Source organism: Engraulis encrasicolus, chromosome 7 (assembly GCF_034702125.1).
Source record: "Engraulis encrasicolus isolate BLACKSEA-1 chromosome 7, IST_EnEncr_1.0, whole genome shotgun sequence".
Classification (NCBI taxonomy): Eukaryota; Metazoa; Chordata; class Actinopteri; order Clupeiformes; family Engraulidae; genus Engraulis; species Engraulis encrasicolus.
This window is the reverse complement of record NC_085863.1, coordinates 4,926,300-4,950,612: the sequence shown is the minus strand read 5'-3', so window position 1 is coordinate 4,950,612 and position 24,313 is coordinate 4,926,300. Positions and strand designations below refer to the sequence as shown.

The window sequence follows — 24,313 nt, the reverse complement described above, 5'->3', positions numbered from 1 at the left end:
ACTTACCACCACCATCAAATTCTAAGTATTCATTATGACTGGAAAAATTGCACTTTTCATACATTAAAAGGGGGATCTTCTCCATGGTCCGCTATTTTAAATGTCCAAAAATAGCAATTTTTTAGCTGCAAAAATGACTGTACTTGGACCATACTAGAAAATATTTGTTTATTACTCAGTAAACATTCATGGAAATAACAAATTTGGCGATAGCTTCAGTCCAGTTTCAATGGGCAGCATAATTGCAGTACCTTTTTTGACCATTTCCTGCACAGGAACCCTGTAAGGTAATTAATTAACTTGCACCTTACACAGTGTGCCTTTAAGCCCCTGCCTGTCAGCCACAGGTAGCCAGGGTTGCCAGATGAGACTGATGATTTCCAACCCAAAAAATACTCAAAACCCGCCAGGAAGCACTAAATCCTGCCCAATTTGTACTAAATTATATTGATTTCTATGGGCATAAATATGCAGGAAAAAACCCACCCAAATGCCCTTTGTACCCATTTTTACCTGTAGACGGCCATCCTAAGCAGCCCAACTGGGCGGGAAACCACCTGGCAACACTGCTGGCACCTCCATCCCTTACGGGGGCCCCTCGCCACCCAGGCTCCCCAGGGAGAGGTGCATGCTGCTGGGTATGAAGCAAGGAGTGTGCCCTGGGGCGTAGAGTTTTTACTGGAACTCAGCTCCCTGGTTGTTTTTCTCAGCGGCCTGTGACCAAACCGTTGGCCACACCTGTTTAATACGCACAGCCTGCCTGGCACACAAACACATAACCGCTTTATGTATGAGCACGGAAATACTACACATGTACACACTCGCTCTTTATTCACATGTACACACTCGCTCTGTTTATTCACATGTACACACTCACTCTTTATTCACATGTACACACTCACTCTGTTTATTTCTGTCCCTTTCGCTCTCTCTCTCTCTCTGTCTGTCTGTCTCTCTCTATCTATCTTTCTCTCACACACAGACAAACACACACACACACACACACACACACACACACACACACACACACACACACACACACACACACACACACACACACACACACAAATACACATATAAATCATATTAGTAGTTTTCACTGTTTATACATAGTCATTTTAGTCAATAACATGGTATTACATGGGCCTAGTGCTTTCTTTGAATACCTCACGTCTGTAAATACTGTATTTAGAATCAAACCATTTTAACTTTTAAGAAGGCATTCATCTATTACGGATGTATTTATTTTGTCTAATCATGAGCATAAGCGTCATAGAGAGTGTTGCACATATTCCAGTGTTTGTCATCCTCCATTTCTTCCATTACAGAACCATACTGTAGTTTCCTCATCATTACGTGCTTTTCCTGATGCGTCTCGCGACTAAGAATGTGTTTTGTTTTGGTGTTACACGTTGTTACACAACAAAGCTGCATCCTGAATGCTTGAGTCCATGTACGGGGTGGTCGGGACGGGCGGTGTGCAAACGGCATTCCGATTGCTCCGCCTACTACGCGGCCGTCTAGCCCGTTCAGGAAGAGAGGGAAGTGGAGCGGAGATGACGGAGGAGCAGGAGGCAGGTCGCCATGGTTACTAAGGTGAAGGCATGTGGGAAACACTCCAAACACCCAGCTGGCTGGAATGGATGCAGTTGCTATGGATATGTTGTTGTTGCTTTCAACTGGACTCTCTCTGATGACGTAATGGATGCATTTCTCGAAACCATAGTTGCTAACTTCTTTAGCTACTTTGTTTTCCATGCCATTCCCCCATTGGCAACTACCCAAGTTGCTAACTGGCTAACAACTACGCTTTCGAGAAATGCACCTCAGTATTGTGAGAATGGATGTGATTTTTGTAATTTGATAGTTTTATAGTTATAGGTTTCCTTGCAGGTTTCCTGTCCTGGGAAGCCGTGGTGTAAATGGTTAAGGACTTGGTCTTTATATCAGAGGAAATCAGGTTTAATTTGATTATTTTATAGTCTATTATTTTAGGTTTCCTTGCAGGTTTCCTGCCCTGCTGTGACGTCGTGGTTTAAATAGTCTTTATATCAGAGGAAATCAGGTTTGAATCACACCCTGTCTAATGGGAAGAGGGCGTAAACACCTTCATCCATGGCTGAAATGTCCTATACTAGAGCAAGACACATAACTGACATACGTAGCATTGCTCCAGGGACTGTATCCAATACCATTCCACCCTTCTGTATGTCATAGGTCAGAGTGTGAGACAGCCAGGAGTGGTCACCACACACACACACACACACACACACACACACACACACACACACACACACACACTGTGCGAAGGCCCTCACTGGAGTAGCTTGCTGGGTCCATTGTTCATAAAGCTGAGGGATGTTTACATAGAGATGATTTCATTCCTTCTCTCAGGAGAGAAAAATTTAAGTCTGTACGTGGAGGAAGGCAGATAGCATATTGGTCTCCACTCACATACACGCATGGCCGTAGCCAGGAATTTGAAATAAGGGAGGTCCATAGTGCGCGTGCAGCCCGCCAGAAATTCTTTAAAGGTGCACTGTGTAGGATGTTGCCCAGAGTATCTATTGTAACTATGTTGCTCATTGAAACTACTGTATGCTGTCTTTTGCCAATTTTGGTCTTTTAATTAATATTTGCTAAATAATGAACTAATATTTACTAGTATGACCACAGTTTACAGTATGTTTTGCAGCTGAAAAGATTTCTGGAAATTCAAAATGGCGGACAATGGAGAAGATCCCCTTTTTCATGTATGAAAAATATGTTATTTTCTCTAAAAATAAGGGAGGTCCAACCTCTCTTACCTCATTTGTGGCTATGGCCATGCATACACGGTCTGGCCACAGGTATCTTCAAGGTACAAAGCTCTGATATTATGAAGGGTGGGGGCAGGGAATAATAACAACACTGACATTATGGAAGGGACGGGGAGGGAGGGCTACACTACAGCACTTACATTGCAACAGTGTGTGTGGGCACGCACAGCACTGATATTATGGAGAGGGGGCACAGGGAATAATAACATTGTTATGGAGAAAGGGGGGGGGCTACCCAGCACTTACTCTCTATCGCAACGGTATGTGTGTGGGTGCATACAGCACTGGTGTTATGGAGAGGGGCACGTGAGATCCAAAGCAGTGATGTCATGGATGGAGTGGTGGTGGTGGTGTTGGTGGTGGAGGTGGAGGTGGTGGTGGTGGGGGTTGCAGCACAGTGCTATGGGGTGGTGGTGGAGGTGGTGGTGGTGGTGGTGGTGGTAGAGGTGGGCAGCATGGTGCTATGGCGTGGTGGTGGTGGTGGTAGAGGTGGGCAGCATGTTGCTATGGGGTGGTGGTGGTGGTGGTAGAGGTGGTGGGGCAGAGCAGTGCCATGGGTGGTGTGGTGGTAGAGGTGGGCAGCATGGTGCTATGGCGTGGGGGGGTAGAGGTGGGTTTGCAGGTGGAGGTGGTGGTGGTGGTGGTGGTGGTGGTGGAGGAGAGGAGGGCAGCAGCAGCACAGCACCATGTTATCAGCTCCATCCAGGCCTTCCTGTGTGGGCCGACCCGCTGGCACGACACGACACGGCATGGCATGGCATAGCATGGGGCTAGTGTACTGTACTGTGCTGCTATGCTGACTCATAAGCACCAGCCCAGCCCAGCAGGCACTTGGAGCTCAGTCAGCCTCATCTCATAACACAGACAGCAGCCTTACCGCAGAAATACACCAGCAGCGATCTGAGCGAGTCGAGCCACGGAAGTAATTGACTTTGTATTGAGTCGAGAGACAAAAGCGATTCTGGAGACTAGAGCGATTTGCGCGACGAGCACGACAATTTGAAGTTGAAATCTTTTCAACTTTCTATGACGCGGTTCGGCGACAAGCCGCGACAGCCAATGACTGTATAGAGGTCAGTGACCACAGCCAATGGGAATGCTTGAATGCTTTGCCTTCTGCCTGTACGGACATACTCTTGTCTCCTCAATCGCTCGTATCGCTTGCTGCTACACTCTGTCGCTTGAATCGCGTCGCCGCTGGTGTATCTCTGCGGTTATGTAGTACGCCTGCAGTCTGCATCCCACATGTAAGGGGTCAAACATACCAAAGCCGAATGGAACGGAAACGGGACGAACGCGGGCTTTCTGCTAAGTTTCGGCCGGTGTGTTTTTCTCTGCCTTGCACAATGACAGCGTCGGCGTGCGCGGCCAGTCCTGTTCAAAACCCTCTCCACAGCCAAAGCTAGCGTGCTACTTTGCCATTCATTTGAATGAAACGCCGCCGGCGTGAAAAATACGCTCAAGTTCTATTTTCCAAATGCAGCGCGGAACCGGCACCCGTGCCGTTGACGCCCAACTACCGCCGGTTGGTGTGTAAGGACAGATATGTTTCAATGTATTTTCACCGACACCGGTAAAAAACGTGGCCGTTCCACGACGCTTTACCGCCCTGGTGTGTAAGACCCCTAAAGCTACAGCAGCCTTATTGCTGTATGCAGGTTGTCTATATCCCACATAAAAGCACTCTCATTCCTGAATGTCTCACTGCCTGCTTAGTCAGCCTCATAACACAGCAGTTTTATGATCTATGCCCCCCTGTATCCCACATATAAAGCTACAACAATCTTATTGCCCTATGTATACCGGCCTATTTCCCACATATAAAGCTACAACAGTCTTATTGCCCTATGTATACCTCTGTATCACACATATAAAGCTACAACAGTCTTATTGCCCTATGTATACCTCTGTATCACACATATAAAGCTACAACAGTCTTATTGCCCTATGTATACCTCTGTATCACACATATAAAGCTACAACAGTCTTATTGCCCTATGTCAGGGCTACGTAACCTATGTTTCGAGGGCCGTTTGTGGCCCTTGAGGCCATTTTATCCAGCCCTTGATATGATTTCAATGTTACGCATCTTCACATGAAATATGACATATTTTGTAAAAGAATCTTAGAAATTCCATTTACATTACAATTATGTTATATTCAGGGGACCTTCAGAAGGTGGGGTCTGTTTTAAAGGTGGTTGGCTTCAATATAGGCCTTAAGTGCAGGGTGAAATCCTGGTTTGTGTTCATAGTACGACCCTCAGAGGACTTTTACGGAGTAATTTGAAGTGGCCCCTCGAATGAAAAAGATTCTCCACCCCTGCCCTATGTATACCTGTCTATCTCCAAGATATCTGCATGCCGTGTGTATACTCCATCTGTATGTCCCATGCCCCTGGTGTGTTTCCGCGTCCTCTGCTATTGGACACAGGGGGGCAGGATTTGGCTGGTTAGCTTCGCCGATTAGCAAGTCGCCATTTTTGCACTTCCGACATTCACTTAGCTCATGATGATTGGTGGGTGCGCGAGTTTAGTGTTGGGCACACTTTACAGGTCTGTGGTTGGGCACCTCCATGCATCCAATGCCCATCTTCCATATAGCTTTCTGGTCAGTCATTAACGTGGCACGTAATTGGCTGAGTAAACTGTCGGCGGAACTAACTCCATTTTGGAAGCTGAAAAAAACATTCAATTTTGGCTGAATTCACTAGCCTAGCATTTCCCATTGAAATGACTGGAGGCGGGACTTATTCACTCTCTCCAGTTCTTATAACACCTCCATGATTGGACACTTGCCTCGCAATACAGTTTACAGGAGGTCTTACAGGTAGTCTTAGATTGATGCATTTTCGGATGTGCCGCAACAGAAAGTCTCATCGCATTGCATACCCATAATGCCGTGCAATAATATAGGGCGGGGGGCGATGCAAAGTAAACATCACATGTGTATTGGCTTTTCAGCGTAAGCTTTATGGGACAACAGTCTGATTGCCTAATATTGCCTGCCTGCCTGTCTGCCTGCCTGCCTACCTGTCTGCTTGCCTGTCTACCTGTCTGTCTGCTTGCCTGTCTGCTTGCCTGTCTGCTTGCATCACATTGACCCCTAATACCTCCATACCTGTGGGCCTCTCTTCAAGCCTGGACATTTCTATCACTGTATTTTTGTGTCCGTTTTTCCGCACACTCTAACCTTGATATCTTCTTGCCGATCAGTCAGTCAGTCAGTCAGTCAGTCATTAGGTCAGTTGTCTGTCTCCTTGTCTGTTTGGTCACCAGTGTCATGTAGTAGAGTAGAGTAGAGTTATTTCATTAATCCAGAGGGAAATTAAGGTGAATACAAAACATACATAAATGCCCAATACACATTACTGCACATTGCAGTAAACATATAGCAAACATTTGAGTATAGCAATTAGCTTTACATCAGTTTGCATACCCACGCTCTCTCTCTTATACACACACCGTACACACACACACACACACACACACACACACACACACACACACACACACACACACATACGTCACACACACACACACACACACACACACACACACACACACACACACACACACACACACACACACACACACACACACACACACACGCACACGCACATACGTCACACACACACACACACACACACACACACAGACGCAAACACATAAATAGAAAAACACAAATATATACAGTACACGCAGGCCTACTACACATTATTGCACATTGCAGTAAACTAGCACACGTATTGCACTAGGGCTGGGACGATTAATTGACTAATCGTGACTAATCGACTATAAAAATTAGTCGACAAGAATTTTCATAGTCAACTAATCGTTTCATTTAATTCAATGCTTTTTTACTTACTTTACTAATGCTTTATTACTTTATTGAAACCTAAAGTAAAGGAGCAAATAAGCTACTGTCATGATTTAAAGCTCATTGCGGCTGTGCAACAAAGGGGTGCGCAGGGGGAAAAGTTTGGGAACCGCTGATTTAGGGGATAGTCCTCCAAGTGCCGCACTATGAAACCCAAACCAGGATCTCCCTCTGCACTTTAGGTCTGCCACCTTTACAACAATCCTTCACTCGGTCCCCTGAAAATACAGTGTAACTTGATTGTATTGCAAATGTAATTTCTAAGATGGCTTTACAAAAGATGACATATTTCATGTGAATAACATTAAGGGGACACTGTGTGAGATCTTTAGTTATTTATTTCCAGAATTCATTCTGCCCATTCACTAATGTTACCTTTTTCATGAATACTGACCACCAACATCAAATTCTAAGTATTCATTATGACTGGAAAAATTGCACTTTTCATACATGAAAAGGGGGATCTTCTCCATGGTCCGCCATTTTGAATTTCCAAAAATAGCCATTTGTAGCTGCAAAAATGACTGTACTTGGATCTTACTAGAAAATATTTGTTTATTACTTAGTAAACTTTCACGTTAAGATCAAATTTGGCAATAGACAGCCCAGTTTCAGTGAGCAGCATAGTTGCAGTACCTTTTTTGACCATTTCCTGCACAGTGCACCTTTAACAAAGAAAGTGGATGTAACCAAGAAGCGTCATTTTGTTTCCTTTCCGGTATCCACTTTATGTCGGGTGAACGCCCCTTTAGGAGACCTTCGGTTAGGAGACCTTCGGAGTCCTGAGGTTGAGAATCAATGAAGTCCCCTTAGCGCTGTAGATGGCGGTAGCGCACGTCTTGCACAAACACCTCAAAAAGAGAAGAAGAAGTAGGGGACAACGCCCCCTTAGGAGACCCAACTTGAGCACACGCTTTTGCATTGAGTGGGCGTGGTTTGCGATATCTTTGTTTGATTCAGTATTTTTGCCTTTAACATTATATCGGGGCCGGATAGGACGGCCTTATGAGGCATGCTCAACAGTATATGGGGTGTTTTAGCATGTGACACCTCAATTGCCCTAGACCAGGGGTTCCCAAACGTTTTTCCCTGCGCATCTCCTTGTACATTTCAATGTGGTTTGTGCACCCCCTAAGCGAAATGTTGGTGTGCTGATGGCCACGCAAGTATAGATTCACTGCTCATTCACTGCACATTGTGCACAGTCATTTTGGGGAATCCTCTTTTCCAATAGTCTTGGAGTTCAACTACATGCACCATACAATTAAAAACTACTTAATGTTCTCTAATGCTGGATAAAAACTCACATATCCGCCATTGCTCTATTCAGCTCGCGCACCACCTTTTGGCAGATCGCACACCCCCAGGGGTGCACGCACCCCAGTTTGGGAAACCCTGCCCTAATCCAATATCTCTGATCTCTGATAAATGTTTATTGAATACCTCACCAAAGAGGCACTGCTGGCTGTCGATACAGTGTAACGACCTCTAGTTGGATCTATAGGTCAATTGAGGAGACAGAGAGAGAGAGAGAGAGAGAGAGAGAGAGAAAGAGAGAGAGAGAGAGAGAGAGAAAGAGAGAGAGAGAGAGAGAGAGAGAAAGAGAGAGAGAGAGAGAGAGAGAGAAAGAGAGAGAGAGAAAGAGAGAGCGAGGTGGGTGTACGTGTCTGTGTTTGCGTCTGTGTGTGTGTGTGTGTGTGTGTGTGTGTGTGTGTGTGTGTGTGTGTGTGTGTGTGTGTGTGTGTGTGTGTGTGTGTGTGTGTGTGTGTTGACGTCTCTGGGGAGAAGGTGATATACAATACCAGTCCATGAATCAGTAATAATGGAGCTTAGTGGCTGAGGAGGCTTATTGAGGCTGGCTGGCCTTTTTACCCCACTTTAAGCACGCGGAGGAATGCCAGCTATTCTGGCCGGCTGCTCTGACACGGCAAGTAAATCTACAGATTACATATAATAGGGGAGAGAAAGAGCTGCTTGTCTAGTGTATGTTATACACATCTCGACATTCAACCCCTCCAGAGCTGCTTGTCTTGTGTGTGTTATATATTTCGTATCGTATGTTATATATACATCTCGACATTCAACACTTACAATGGGTCGGCTGCTCTGACTGGGCAAGTAAATCCATAGATTACATAATACTGGTCAGGGGAGAGAAATGTTACATACAGTGGTGTAGTCTACTTTTTTGAAGTGGGTATACTGTATATTCAAACATTTTTTTTGTAGTGGGTATACTGTATATATTTGTGCTATTGTAAATAATGGATCAATCAATTTTAAGTGGGTATACTGACATCCTTGAAATTTTGAAGTGGGTATACTCTGTATACCTGCGTTCTACGTAGACTACACCACTGCTGAAATATACATCTCAACATTCATCGCTTCCAGTAGTTTCTACATTAGTCCATCAGTCTACTAGCCTGGCAAACAGGACTAAATGTGAGATTACGTAAATGTGAATATTTAGTCTGGCCCTGATCAATGAACAGTGGCGGACTTAGCCATTTGGGGGCCTAAGGCGAAGTTAGCAAGGGGGCCCATCGGCCCACCGGCCCACCGGCCCACCGGCCCACCCAAGTGTGTACCCCCCCCTTGAAAAATAATAGGCCTAATAATAGCCTAATAGGCTTGCTAAGAGATGCTTAGCTCACAGCATCTTCTGTATCACAGATACACAATTCAAAAACTAAGCTCTCTACAACAGTCAGAAGACCTCTTGAACATAATGTGCTTGGGCCAAGTTTTGCTTTAGACATTTAGACAGTATTCAATGATGACATATTCAACATTGCAATCTTCACATGCACATCAATCAATTACACATGGGCATCAAAGCCTTCTCTCTCTCTCGCTCTCTCGCTCTCTCTCTCTCTCTCTCTCTCTCTCTCTCTCTCTCTCTCTCTCTCTACCCAGACCATTGCAGTGGCAAACACATATCAAAGTTCAACGACACTGTGAGAAGGTGAAGTTTCCCTCCCCCTTCTCACTGGCTAAGTTAGCCTATTTTTAAAACTCACGAACGGTGTATTTATGAACATTTGTGTTTACTGAACTGTCGGGACTTTGGCGAGCGAAAATACACGCGCACACACTCGTACACGAGCACACTGGCACACCTGCGCTCGCAATGAAACACTTTCTCCGAACATTGTCATGGCCATGGGCGGAGGCGCGCACCGTCAATGGCAGGATTCCATCAGTGACTTTTGGGAGGGGAAATGTGTGGGGATTTTGTCATGTTTATTATTTGTGACGATTATGAATGTGTACTTGGGCAATCTGCGTTCTATGTGGTTATGTTTTGAGTATTGTGTTTAAACTGGCTGTTTTTGTTTGGCGATGGTCGGAAGGAATTGTGAGACCAATCGCGTAGGCTATTCTAGTCATGCAGCGTTGAGTGAGTAATTGAATTAGTGAATAATTGGCTGGCCCTAGGAAATGGGTGTATTTAAGCCGTAGTCAAATCGTTGATGTGAGCGATTTTGATTGAGAAGCACCTGGTAACCAGTAGGAGGTGGCTTCGCGTAAAACTGCTGCATATCGGTGTAAGCAGAGCGTTGTGCTGTTAGACTTTGATGCTGCAGAAGTGATTTTGAAGACTGTCGTATTTTGTTTGCCAGAAGTGTCCTGTCCATGTGTTTTGATGCCCACGTGCACATTTATTTTCTAATGTCTGGTGAAAAGGTAAATAAAAAGGCCTAATTATTTTTGATACTTCCGACTTCGTGCCTCATCATCTCCACTCCGCTCGTTACGCACACATCCTTGACAGAGAGGTAGCAGTCGCTCCCTCACAGACACACATAAAAATAGACAGTAAGATTGCAGTGTATCATTTTGCCCAAATGCCACCACCGCCACACCACCAACTGCGTGTGCACATGACGTATTGGACGGCGAGCAGCAAGCATCTCAAACTGAATTGGCTACAAAACAAAACACCACGGCGGGTGAATTCCAAACCAACCAACTGAGGCATAGTAGTAGCAATAGTTCCAATTGCCATCACACACACAAGCGCGCGCGCGCACACACACACACACACACAATCAATGTGACTTACTATGAGTAGAGTGCGCTGTCTTTTGTCAATCACGTCGGCGTTTCTCCAGGCTGAACTTCCACATCACCTCCTGTTAGCATCCAGAACTAGCCAGCAATATCGCCACGTAACGCAGTTCATTATTAAAAACTCCAGCATATCTACTGGAGCTATGGCTGACATGTCAGCTAATTCTGCGATGTTCTAAATCTCGCCACATCGCATCAAGTTACAGAATGTTCCTTGAAAGCTGCATGCTTGTTTAAACCTTTCCAGATTTCGACAGCATGTTTCTGAAATCATTTCAGAGAGATTGAGAAGGTTGTCTGATGATACAGTAACCGATGCACTGTGCAAGCGCTTAAAGGCTGCGTCCTTTTCAATGGAATAACTTACTCGAGCCAATTCCAGTTCACATCTAGAGGAAAAGCAACGCCTTTTTGAAACAAAATATCTAACGAGGTATTCATTCAACAAAACTTGGGGTTATCAGTGCCGCGGCCATTCACAGATCCATCAGTGGGGATAGCCACAGTAGTTGACCTGCTAGTGCTACAGTGTAGGGCACCGTTTCCTTGTCGCTGTCCGATCCACGGAGATAGTCCAGGCTTCTAACATGTCATGTCGTGGGTTATCCAAAGTTACCGATGTTGGAGTTTTAAAACATTTACGCACAGTGTTATCCATATTCAGGAAAGCACAAAACTCGCATGTCTGTTCACCACCTAGAAATGTCAGTCACCTCGCTTGAGTCGCTTCCGTCTTCAGCGCGTTCGCGGAGGGACCCGCTGCGCATATATGGGCAGCAATGCGCACTCACAGTGCGTTCCGAATGCGCCGTAATTACGCATTGTGCGCATTTGAGCTGTGCAGATATGCGCAGGCATGTTGTGAGGGAACGTAGCGAATGTTTTGGAACTCGTCTCGCGCACATGGCATGCATGGATGGAATATTCCATTTTAACACGAAAGAGAGGGGTGTGCACGGGATCTGTATTTGTTTGTAATGTATTGTGTTGCTCTTATTTCCAATTTAAACATACAAAATTCATTATTTATGAAAATTACCATTTATTTGTGAATTACTGTCCAAAGGGGCCCCAATTACTATGTGAAATGTTCCGCTCCCAGTCAGATGGGGCCCCTAAATTTGGGGGGCTAAGGCGGGGCCTAAGGCGGTTGCCTAGCAACGCCTCTATGCAAGAACCGCGCCTGTCAATGAGACATCGGAAGATTGTTGATGGCAATAACCCGTTGTTTTTCAAATTGTGTCTGTGCCATTGGCCAACGCTTTGTCATCACTCCCTCAAAACCCTGTCCACTTTGCATTCAGAGATTCAAAACAAATCAAAGCGAATCTCCTGTGTTGTGATTGGTCTGCCAGTTTCATGGCCTGGGGTATTGTTCGAAGCTAGACCCACTCGCAGGCAAATATAGTTTTGGCCACTGGCAGGTGGGGCTAGTTTACTAGGCATGTTGCTGTATGTCTAAGGCAGTGTTTCTCAAACTTTTTCAGACGGAGGACCACTTTGTCCCCCCAAAAAATGTTCAGGGACCACCTATTGACTGAATTGACAGTTGAAGGGTACTATTCGACACTGTTAATTTTTGATGCAGATCACTTACTTTTTACTCACATTTACAAGCCTTATTGTGGTGAAAATAGGACTTCAGACATGTTTGGCTTTGTAATTATGTTACAAATATAGCCTTCAGCTTGCTTATCTGGGAAAAGTAGAAATCCTTTTGAGGACCACCTGAGCTCTGTCACGGACCACCAGTGGTCCCCGGACCACACTTTGAGAATCACTGGTCTAAGGCCTTATTGGGTAGACCAAACAGGATGGTATTGCAATAATCTACGGCCGGGAGCAGATAAAGACATGCGTGAGGGTCTTAGTGCAGTACCAGTTCAGTCCACCTGCAGGGTGTGGATAGTTGTGACTAGCTGGACAGTGGAGATGTGTAAAGTACCAGTTTAGCCCAGCTGTAGGATGTGGACAGTGGAGACGTGCTTCAAAGGAACAGGAGGATTATGGGAAGAGAGTGTTTGAGAGGAGGAGCAGGAAGTGTTTTCCTGGATCCTCTGGGTGCCAATCAACCTACCGGTACTTCCTCCGATCCTTTCCTGTGACCTTTGACCTTGTGACGCACGGTTCGACGTCATCTATGATCAAAGTTCTCATTCAATATCTTGCACGCAAAAAAACACAATTCAAAGGTCATCCTCTCATTTTGCAATCGGGGTGTTGAGTGGGAGAAAAGGTCCCCTAAAGGTCGCTATGCTCTTCTCTGCACTGGTTGACCCTCACGAGAACTTGATTGTTTTCTCCACTGAGGCAGGCGGTCAGAAGCCAGGGCTGGACTGGCCATCTGGCATAGCGGGCATTTCCCAGTGGGCCCCGCACCCTCATGGGCCCCTGGCCATCTGGCATAGCGGGCATTTCCCGATGGGCCCTGCACCCTCGTGGGCCCCTATTTTCAGAAATGTAAAAAAATATATATACATATATATATCTTACTGTAAAGGAGCCCATCATAATTAACGGTGCAGAACTGACTTACCCATGGGCCCCGCACCCTCGTGGGCCCCTATTTTCAAAAATATCTAATTATGAGGGGCCCATGTAAGACAAATGTGCCCTGGCCAGAGGCCTCGGTACAAGAGTGGGAAGACAAACATTGGCTAGCACACACCGTGTTGGCAGTGAACGTGGCCACACGCCAACCCTGTCCGAGTAGAGCAGTGGTTCTCAACCTTACTTGAGTTAGATAGATAGATAGATAGATAGATAGATAGATAGATAGATAGATAGATAGATAGATAGATAGATAGATAGATAGATAGATAGATAGATAGATAGATACATACATACATACATACATACATACATACATACATACATACATACATACATACATACATACATACATACATACATACATACATACATACATAGACCATAATATAACTTGTTACAGCCAACATTAAGACAGGAAGTATACAACTCAATACATACATATACACAAGGACATCGTAAGGACATCAATCGCCATACATGCACATTCACACCCAAGACACCATAAGCTAAGCACATACTCTCCCATATACACACATACGTACACCCACTCATCCATGCACACATAAATGCCCCCTGGACCTCATCATAAGCCTTCCAATGCCCCCTTTGCATCATCAAGCCTGCAAACGCCTCCCCCCCCGCCTTTAGTAGTAAAAAAACAGAATAGACCAATGCCCTCCAATGGCAACCAAGCATCACCTCCTCTCAGCTTTATCCTTCTCAACACCCCCCTAAGGCTCCCTAACATCCCCCTGGGGGGTTTAGGGCCCCTGTTGAGGAACACTAGAGTAGAGGCTTCTTCTCTACAGAGGAAACAATGAGCAATTCGGGAACAATGCCGAGCCTCTCTCCTAGCTGTCACACGCCACCCGGGAATGTCCTGTACTCCTCCTCCTAGCTGTCACACGCCCGCCACCCGGGAATGTCCTGTACTCCTCTCTCCTAGCTGTCACACGCCACCCGGGAATGTCCTGTACTCCTCCTCCTGTGAGCCTGTGATGTTTCATAAGAGAGAGTGAGAGAGAGAGAAAGAAAGAAAGAAAGAAAGAAAGAAAGAAAGAAAGAAAGAAAGAAAGGGAGTCTCTGTCTTTCTGTCTTTCTCTCTCTCTCTCTCCCTCTCTCTCTATCTCTATCTCTCTCTCTCTCTCTCTCTCTCTCTCTCTCTCTCTCTCTCTCTCTCTCTCCCACTTTATCCTCAGGACAAACACATACACAAGGGAGCTGAGAGACTGGCAGAGAGAGAGAGAAGGAGAGAGAGACAGAGAAAGAGAGAGAGAGTGAGTCAGGTGTCTCTTGTGTCTGCTAATCTGCCCCTCTCCCAGTGCAGCCTACTCCATGTGCGTCTTCCAGTGAATAAAGAGGGCCATTGTAGCTGCTGTATCTCCCTGCCTGCCTGCCTGCCTGCCTGCCTGCCTGTCTGCCTACTTGCCTATCTGCCCCCCTCCTGTCTCTGTGTGGGGGTGGTAGTGTGAGTCTAAAGGTGTAGCAGAGTAAGTCTGGGTTCATCTTCAGGCAGTAGACGTGTCGTCAGTGATGTGGTGGTGTGGTGGGGGTGGTAGTGTGAGTCTGGGTTCATCTTTAGGTAGGGCAGGTGTCAGTGATGTGGTGGTGGTAGGGTGGGCTGTGAGGTGATAGTGGTGGTGAGGATGTGGGGTAGGGGTCGACCGATACAGGTTTTTTAATGGCCGTTACGATACTGATTTTGTTTTTCATCACCCTTGGCCGATACCCGATTTCCAAGACCCAATATTTGGGGCTGATATGGGTTAAAAAAAAAGGTTAAAAAATGTCAAATATTCCCGGTCTCAAGTTAAAAATAAACATTCCTTTAACATTATCAAATTGAGGTAGAACTTGTAACATTTAAACACCCACTCTAACAATCAAGTAATAAAAAAATAAAGTGTCTTGGTGATTAAAAAAAAACACAAATGACATAGAATAATAAATATTTTGTATCGGCAAAAACCACACGCATATCGGCCGATACCGATACACTTTAAAAAATGCAAGTAACGGCCCGATACCGATACGATATATATATATCGGTCTATTCTTAATGTGGGGGTGGTGTGGTATTAGTGGTCATGGTGGGTTGTGAGGGAGGTAGATGTCTTGTGGTAATAGTGGTGGTTGTGAGATAGGTAGAGGTGGTGTGGTGATTGGGTGAGGTGATTGGGAGGTGTGAGGGAGGGAGTGTGAGGGAGGTAGGTGTGGTGGGGGTGTGGTGTTGGTGGTGGGGGGTGAGGGCGTTGGGGGTGTTGTGGTACTGGAGCGGTAGATCGCGGGGGAGGAGGTGGGGGATTGTTGTGGTACTGGAGCGGTAGATCGCAGGGGAGGAGGTGGGGGATTGTTGTGGTACTGGAGCGGTAGATGGTGGGGGAGGAGGTGGGGGATTGTTGTGGTACTGGAGTGGTAGATCGTGGGGGAGGAGGTGGGGGATTGTTTTGGTACTGGAGCGGTAGATCGTGGGGGAGGAGGTGGGGGTGTTGTGGTACTGGAGCGGTAGATGGTGGGGGAGGAGGTGGGGGTGTTAGTGTTACTGGAGCGGTAGATCGCGGGGGAGGAGGTGGGGGGATTGTTGTGGTACTGGAGCGGTAGATCGTGGGGGAGGAGGTGGGGGTGTTGTGGTACTGGAGTGGTAGATGGTGGGGGAGGAGGTGGGGGATTGTCGTGGTACTGGAGCGGTAGATCGTGGGGGAGGAGGTGGGGGTGTTGTGGTACTGGAGTGGTAGATGGTGGGGGAGGAGGTGGGGGATTGTTGTGGTACTGGAGCGGTAGATCGTGGGGGAGGAGGTGGGGGATTGTTGTGGTACTGGAACGGTAGATCGTGGGGGAGGAGGTGGGGGATTGTTGTGGTACTGGAGCGGTAGATGGTGGGGGAGGAGGTGGGGGATTGTTGTGGTACTGGAGTGGTAAATCGTGGGGGAGGAGGTGGGGAGTTGTTGTGGTACTGGAGCGGTAGATGGTGGGGGAGGAGGTGGGGGATTGTTGTGGTACTGGAGCGGTAGATGGTGGGGGAGGAGGTGGGGGATTGTTGTGGTACTGGAGCGGTAGATGGTGGGGGAGGAGGTGGGGGATTGTTGTGGTACTGGAGCGGTAGATGGTGGGGGAGGAGGTGGGGGTGTGGTGGTACTGGAGCGGTAGAGGGGGGGGGAGGAGGTGGGGGATTGTTGTGGTACTGGAGCGGTAGATGGTGGGGGAGGAGGTGGGGGTGTTGTGTTACTGGAGCGGTAGATCGCGGGGGAGGAGGTGGGGGATTGTTGTGGTACTGGAGCGGTAGATCGTGGGGGAGGAGTTGGGGGTGTTGTGGTACAGGAGTAGTAGATCGCGGGGGAGGAGGTGGGGGATTGTTGTGGTACTGGAGCGGTAGATGGTGGGGGAGGAGTTGGGGGTGTTGTGGTACTGGAGTGGTAGATGGTGGGGGAGGAGGTGGGGGATTGTTGTGGTACTGGAGCGGTAGATCGTGGGGGAGGAGGTGGGGATTGTTGTGGTACTGGAGTGGTAGATCGTGGGGGAGGAGGTGGGGGATTGTTGTGGTACTGGAGCGGTAGATGGTGGGGGAGGAGATGGGGGATTGTTGTGGTATTGGAGTGGTAGATTGTGGGGGAGGAGGTGGGGGGTTGTCGTGGTACTGGAGCGGTAGATGGTGGGGGAGGAGGTGGCGGATTGTTGTGGTACTGGAGTGGTAGATGGTGGGGGAGGAGGTGTGGGATTGTCGTGGTACTGGAGCGGTAGATGGTGGGGGAGGAGGTGGGGGATTGTTGTGGTACTGGAGCGGTAGATCGTGGGGGAGGAGGAGGTGGGGGATTGTTGTGGTACTGGAGCGGTAGATCGTGGGGGAGGAGGTGGGGGATTGTCGTGGTACTGGAGCGGTAGATCGTGGGGGAGGAGGTGGTGGTGTGGTGGTACTGGAGCGGTAGATGGTGGGGGAGGAGGTGGGGGATTGTTGTGGTACTGGAGCGGTAGATGGTGGGGGAGGAGGTGGGGGATTGTTGTCCTTTATTTAACTCTGATGAACCCACTGACCTACTGTGTATGTGCATTAGGAAAACAGGCCTGCTCCTCTTTACTGCTACCCTTGTCTGTTGTTTTTTGTCTGCCCCCCTTCTCTCTCTCCCTCTCTCTTTATCTCTCTTTCACACACACACACACACACACACACACACACACACACACACACACACACACTAAAACACCTGTGCATACATGTACAAATGACTTGACGCTTATTTAGCCCTTCTAATCTCTATGTTGGGTTCCGCATCTTACATTCACATGTGTGTTTTTCCCCGCACATACACAACCAACACACCCCTGCCTGTGCATACATGTATGTATGGGCAGGTCACTATAATAGCGGTGTTGTGCAGAGCTACGGTGTTAGTGTTGACCCCAGCCTGCCCTAGCTAGCCTTTCCCGACCCCATTCCCCATAATCGGACTCTGCAACCTCCCTAACACATGTTTACATGTATGTGGCTCACATGAGGGACGGATCAAGTCAACACATTTATATTTATGGAATGTTTGTCTGATCTCTCTCTCTCTCTCTCCCTCTCTCTCTCTCTTGGTCAGAAGAACCCTAAAAGAAGAAAAATCTGTTTGGGTGAAGCATGCTCCAACCTTTATGGACTTTCCTTTATGAACTTTCCTTTGTGTCTCTAGACAATTTTAAAGAAAAGCTCAGAGGTTTTTTTATCACATTCATGTACTTGTTTTAATTCATAGTTTGTTTTAATAACTTTTTATATGATATATGTTGTGTATATGTTGCTTTATATATGTTTTATATCTGTTTATTTTTTATTTTTTATATATGTTTGTTTTTACTCGACATCATTGTAAATGAGGGCCAGACCCTCAATGATTTTTCGAGTTTAAATAAATAAATAAATCAATTCATCCCATGTGTCTCTCTGTATGTCTGTGTGTGTCTCAATCCCAAACTAGAACTCCATCCGCCACAACCTGTCCCTGCACAGCCGTTTCCTGCGCGTCCAGAACGAGGGGACAGGCAAGAGCTCCTGGTGGGTGCTGAACCCCGAGGGGGGCAAGAGCTGCAAGCCCCCGCGACGCCGCGCAGGCTCCATGGACAACAGCAGGAAGCTGGACAAGAGCCGCCTACGCAGCGACAAGAAGAAAAAGGTACTGTACCCATTACATCACATTACATCACATCACATTATATTATATTACATTACACTACATCACATTACACTACATCACATTACGCAACGATAATAAGAAGAAGGTACTGTACCCATTACATTACATTACATTATATTACATCACATCACATTACATTACACTTCATTACATTACACTACATCACATCACATTATATTACATTACATTACATTATATTACGCAGCGACAAGAAGAAGAAGGTACTGTACCAATCACATTACATTACATTACATCACATTACATCACATCACATTACATTACATTACATTACATTACATTATGCAACGACAAGAAGAAGAAGGTACAGTACCCATTACATTACATTACATCACATCACATTACATCACATTACATTACATTACATCACATTATATTACATCACATTACATTACATTACGCAACGACAAGAAGAAGGTACAGTATCCATTACATTACATCACATTACATCACATTATATTACATCACATTATATTACATTACATTACATTATATTACATTACATCACATTACATTACGCAAAGACAAGAAGAAGGTACTGTATCCATCACATCACATTACATTACATTACATTACATCACATTACATTACATCACATCACATTACATTACATCACATTATATTACATTACATCACATCACATCAGATCACGTCACATCACATTACGGACAAGAAGAGCAAAGGTACTGTATAAATCCACCTTATTATCCATGGATGGGTTAGACCTGGGGTGTCAAACTCAAATTGACAAAGGGACAAAATCTAAATCTGGAACAAAGTCACGGGCCAAACTCAATATTTAATTTAAAAAACAAACCAAAATTTTGCATACACACACACTTAAAACTAATATTAAAATTCCACAAACAGATTTCCATCATAGTTGAAATGAGCCTGCACATACAGTATTTTGTTGCATATAAGTGTGAGCTGTTGGCCTTAGTTGGCCCACTCATACTCCTCATACTATGACACAACAAATTTCATGTTGAAGTATGTGGGCCAACTGTAATACACATTTGAGACGATCTAGAGGGTGAAATAAAATGACTCATGCGGGCCAGATTTGGCCCCGCGCCGCGCCTGGGTTAGACGTTTTCAGCAGTAGCGCACGTCACAGCCACGCGACAACAGCCAGTGTCACTATTGTATGGATTTTTGTTTGTTTGCTTGTTTGTTTGTTTGTTTTCAATGGATATTCTAAGAAGCATATTCATTACATAATATGAACCACCAATTACTAATTAATTTATGGGCATTAGATGCCGTTGCGCCACCTGCTGTCTGAGCCCACAAAAAAACGTCTTTGACCCGGATACAAAGGTGGTGCCATTACTGTGTGTTTAGTTTAGTTTAGTTTGTGTGTGTTTGTTTGTGTGTGTGTACTCGTTATTTACTCTTAAAAAAAAAAAAAAACGAACCCCTCTTTGTAACTGCACTTGTTGTTCTGTATATCCCCTGGCCTGTGCACTTTGTATTTGCTTGTGATGTTGGCTTGATTATGTCCTCTTTTGAAAGTCGCTTTGGTTATAAAGCGTCTGCCAAATGCAATGTAATGTAATGTAATGTAATGTAATGTGTGGGTAGCCGTGGCAGGTGCTAAATCATCGCATTAGAGTTGAGAGCATCATTCACTCTTAGCAGACACATTAATACAAAGCAACCTGCATGTGCAGTAGGTCCAGAGTTTTGGGCTTAGTCAAAGAGCAAATGTCAGGTGTCTTCGTCAAGAGCATTTCTACTGTAAGGGATTCAGACCCACAAACAAGTGAGAGAGAGAGAGAGAGAGAGAGACCGATAGAAAGAGAGAGAGAGGAAGAGAGAGAGAGAGAGAGAGAGAGAGAGAGAGAGAGACCGATAGAAAGAGGGAGAGAGAGACATAGAGAGAGAGAGACAGACCGATAGAGAGAGAGAGAGAGAGAGACAGAGACAGAGACCGATAGAAAGAGAGAGAGAGAGAGAGAGACAGAGACAGAGACCGATAGAAAGAGAGAGCGAGAGAGAGAAAAAGAGAGAGAGAGGTCAGTTGCAGGTTAATGGCATGTGAGTCAGATGAGATGAGGACAATAGGGCCACAGTGTTCTGGGTTACGGCCCAGACAACACGCGTTACACACAGTCTGCTATCAACGCCACCTGATACAGCACTTCTTGCTCATCATTTGCGGGTGCATCTGCGGGTGGGTGGGTGTCTTTTGGCTGTGTGCTTGCCTTACCCATTAGCCATTCTCATTATTTACCAGTGAAGTCACCTGAGGTGAAACAAGGGTAGAATTCATTGCTGCGCAAGGCTTTCTGGTAATCCCAGTTTGATGCTGTATGGTATAGGATGGATAGATACTGTAGATGAGAGAGAGAGAGAGAGAGAGAGAGAGAGAGAGAGAGAGAGAGAGAGAGAGAGAGAGAGAGAGAGACAGAGACAGAGACAGAGAGAGAAATAGATGAAAGTCAGTCTTAATCCCACAGTCCGAGTCTCAGACTCTAGTATTTACCTTCAGGTGTGCAACCAGAGGCTCACAATGATCGTGTCCATTATGCACCTTAGTATGGATACACTGACCAGTTATACACATTGTGAGGATATGATATTTCACCCTGTCTACGCATATATTTCTATCTCTGGTGTATTTCTTTCCAGGTATATGTCAAGAGGTTGATGACAATGTTGCATCACGTGTGTATTTTTGGTATACTATCATACAACGTCTGTGCAATGCATGTTACTTTTTGTGGTATTTCTCTTGTGTATAGACTCAAACAATAATATTGTATCCTTATTTCACAGTATTTTTCTCTTATTTCTCCTTTTCTGTGTCATTTATCTATCTGTGTCAGCACCTCAAAAAAAACTAGATTGATGTGCGATACCTTTTCTTTTCTAATATTTTCTTTTTGTCTTCATTTCTGTGTTGGTGGTGTCCCCCAGGTGTGTGTCCAGAGGCTGTGATGATATTGTACCCTATGTGTTCCTTGATTTCTCAGTGTCTTCATTCCCATGTTCGTGGTGTCCCCCAGGTGTGTGTCCAGAGGCCGTGTGTGCCGGATGAGGATGCGAGCAGCAGCGCTGGTTCCGGTTCCCACTACTCTGCCTGGCTCAGCTCCGGAAGCCCCCATAGTTCCCATAGCAACGACACCTTCGACGAGTGGACCACGTTCCGCGGTCGCGCCAGCTCCGACGCTAGCACCCTGAGCGGCCGCCGCTCACCCTACCTGCCCGACCCAGGTTTCCTTTTTTTTTTTTTACCTTTATTTTATCAGGAAAATTGACCCACTGAGATTGAAAAATATATTTTACAAGGGCATCCTGGCCAAGTGGAAGCACAAGTTCCAAAATTTAAATTTCAGTTGTAAAAGGTAAACACTAAAACAAATCAAATCAATTAAAACAATTACAAATGAGGGACTCAGTCTCAAGTGTTCTCATCCTGGAATTGAAATCACTGACTGGAATCAGTTCTGTTAAGTTCAAGTCCTTTCGTTATGTGGCAGGTGAGCTGGACGAGGAGGAGGAGGAGGAGCATATCCACCGCTCACACCTGGGCTATCAGGTGACCTCGTCGGCATCGCAGGGGGGACAGATGGCCACTCCGCTGCCCAGTTTGGTCGAGCTGTCCGGCTCTTACGGCGGCTTCGAGAGCTCCCAGACCAGGGGTGGAGGTCAAGGTGGCCCCAAGATGGAGGGTCTTCTCAACAACCTCAACCTCCTCACGGGCAGTAGGCAACCTCACGATCCAGCCACGCTCAACACCCCTCTCGTGATGCAGGGCAACGCGTCTGTCTACTGCCACCCGTATGGCCCCCAAGCACAGACACCATCACAGCCCCCGCCTGAGTACCCCAAGAACCTCTACACGCAGACACAGCTGACTACAGTTCCCATGAGGCATCTGCTGTGTCCCAAAGCAGCAGTGCATGCTGGGATGGCGCACTACACCAATCCAGAAGCACCACTGCTGTGCATGGAGAGTATGGTCACCCATGCGGGCATCAGCGGCGGGGGTGGTGGTGGTGGTGGGGGGGTATTAAGAGGGGGATTACAGCCCCTCTACCCCAGACAGGGCCACCCAACAGGGCATTTAGAACACGTGGTCAACCGAGTTCCGTCTCCGCCACAGCACCCCCTCCCGCACCCCCACCACCACCACCAGCACAACCACCACCAACCGCTCACCCAGTGCCCTCCATACCCCCAGGAACTCCACAGGCGCCTGAGCCCAGTGACGGTGACCCTTAACGGGTGCGGCCCACAACAACCACACACCCTTGGCCATGAGCCTGGTGGCTGTAGCTGTGAGGGAAGCCCCAGGACATACACACAGCTGAGTCCAGCCCAGCCTCTTCTACCACCTCGCCACATGGGGGAGCCCTTGCCGGAGTACCCCGGCAGTAGCAGGACTGGGGGACACAACGGCAGCAGCAGCCGCAGCAGCAGTACCTCCGGCAGCATCAGGACCGAGCGGTTGCCTAGCGACCTGGATGGAATGTCCATCGAGCGCCTGGAGAACGCCGACGGCGACGGTGATGCGCACCCTACCCTGCGGGGCGTGGAGATGGACCTGGAGTCCGTCCTCCATGACACCTTCATGGACGGAGACGGCCTGGACTTCACCTTCGACACCATGGCCATGCCACAAGGCCTGGCCTAGGGTGGAACTCAAACCATTACATTACATTACATTACACTTATCTGATGCTTTTATCCAACGCGATTTGCAGTTATTTAGAGACAGGGTATTGTTCACAGTCCCTGGAGCAATGTTTGCCTGGTTAACACCAGACCTAATCACAAGTGAGATTGTCTTTCAGATCGAAACGATTGTGTAGAACTAAAGGCAGTATGGGAGTTCCCAGGCTAGAGCAATGTGGGATTAGGTGCCTTGATGGCATAAGCATGCGATACGTACAATCAGAGGGATTAGTCTGCATTGATACAATTTTTCAACTTGATAACGTGGAATATCACAGTTGCTGGCCAAGGACACAATTGATAACATATGACCATATGACCACAGGGACTAGTTGACACTGCAGTTGACACTGATGGCAATGATGTGCCTGATATAGGCTGTCGAGGATGCCATTTTTATGGACTGTATCATTTTCTTCATGTCTTAGCCTGCATTGATACAATTTATTAATCCATACCATATGGAGAGTGAGAAGGATGGACGTTTATCTATTTGATGATTTGTGACTATTATGTACAGTGTATATTTCTTTCTTCACAGGAAAAGTAGTAGACCTGCAATGAGTGACACACTGTCATATTACTGTCATATCATATCATATCAATATACATATTATTAACATAATCTGCCCTGTCCACTTCCAACTTTTCTGCCATTGGCGTTTCGTTTCTGTTCAGCTAGAGTTGTTGGGTTGCCACATCTGAGTTGTAGAAAACCGGGACACATCGGTCTGCGTAAGCGGACGCGCGCACAGTGTTTGAGAGCTGCTGCAGACATGCACAGAGGATGCCCAATTTGTTTTTTCACATTTAGACATATAGACAGCTATTTTGGAACAAGCGCCCATGACCCAATCTATGGAAACACCTCTTTTCCGGACATTTATGGGCTACTCTTAAATTATCTGAAGGGACGGGTTGAGGTACAGTAAGCCGGTACACATTCCCACCAGGCTGGTAATTTGTGAGCAATGTTATTAAACTCAAAGATAGCCACAATGCTACGTGGCCACAGCTGTGCACTGGCACTACGACGATATCAAGCCCAAGTGTTTGATTATCACATCTGCATGACTCGCCTACATTGATAGAGGTTGCAAAGATGACCAATAA

The 24,313-nt window shown here is 46.5% G+C and overlaps 1 protein-coding gene across 1 annotated transcript in view; it reads left to right on the top strand.

The window, feature by feature from the left end:
- The window catches only part of LOC134453310 (forkhead box protein O1-like), a 36,898-nt gene extending 13,198 nt beyond the window's left edge, over positions 1–23,700 (top strand). Inside the window, exons 2-4 of the mRNA XM_063204187.1 lie at positions 18,281–18,475; positions 21,367–21,736; positions 22,003–23,700. Coding sequence (XP_063060257.1) covers positions 18,281–18,475; positions 21,367–21,736; positions 22,003–23,159 — 1,722 coding nt within the window. The 3' untranslated portion in view covers positions 23,160–23,700. The remainder of the gene's footprint in view (positions 1–18,280; positions 18,476–21,366; positions 21,737–22,002) is intronic.
- The last annotated feature ends 613 nt before the right edge of the window (positions 23,701–24,313 follow it).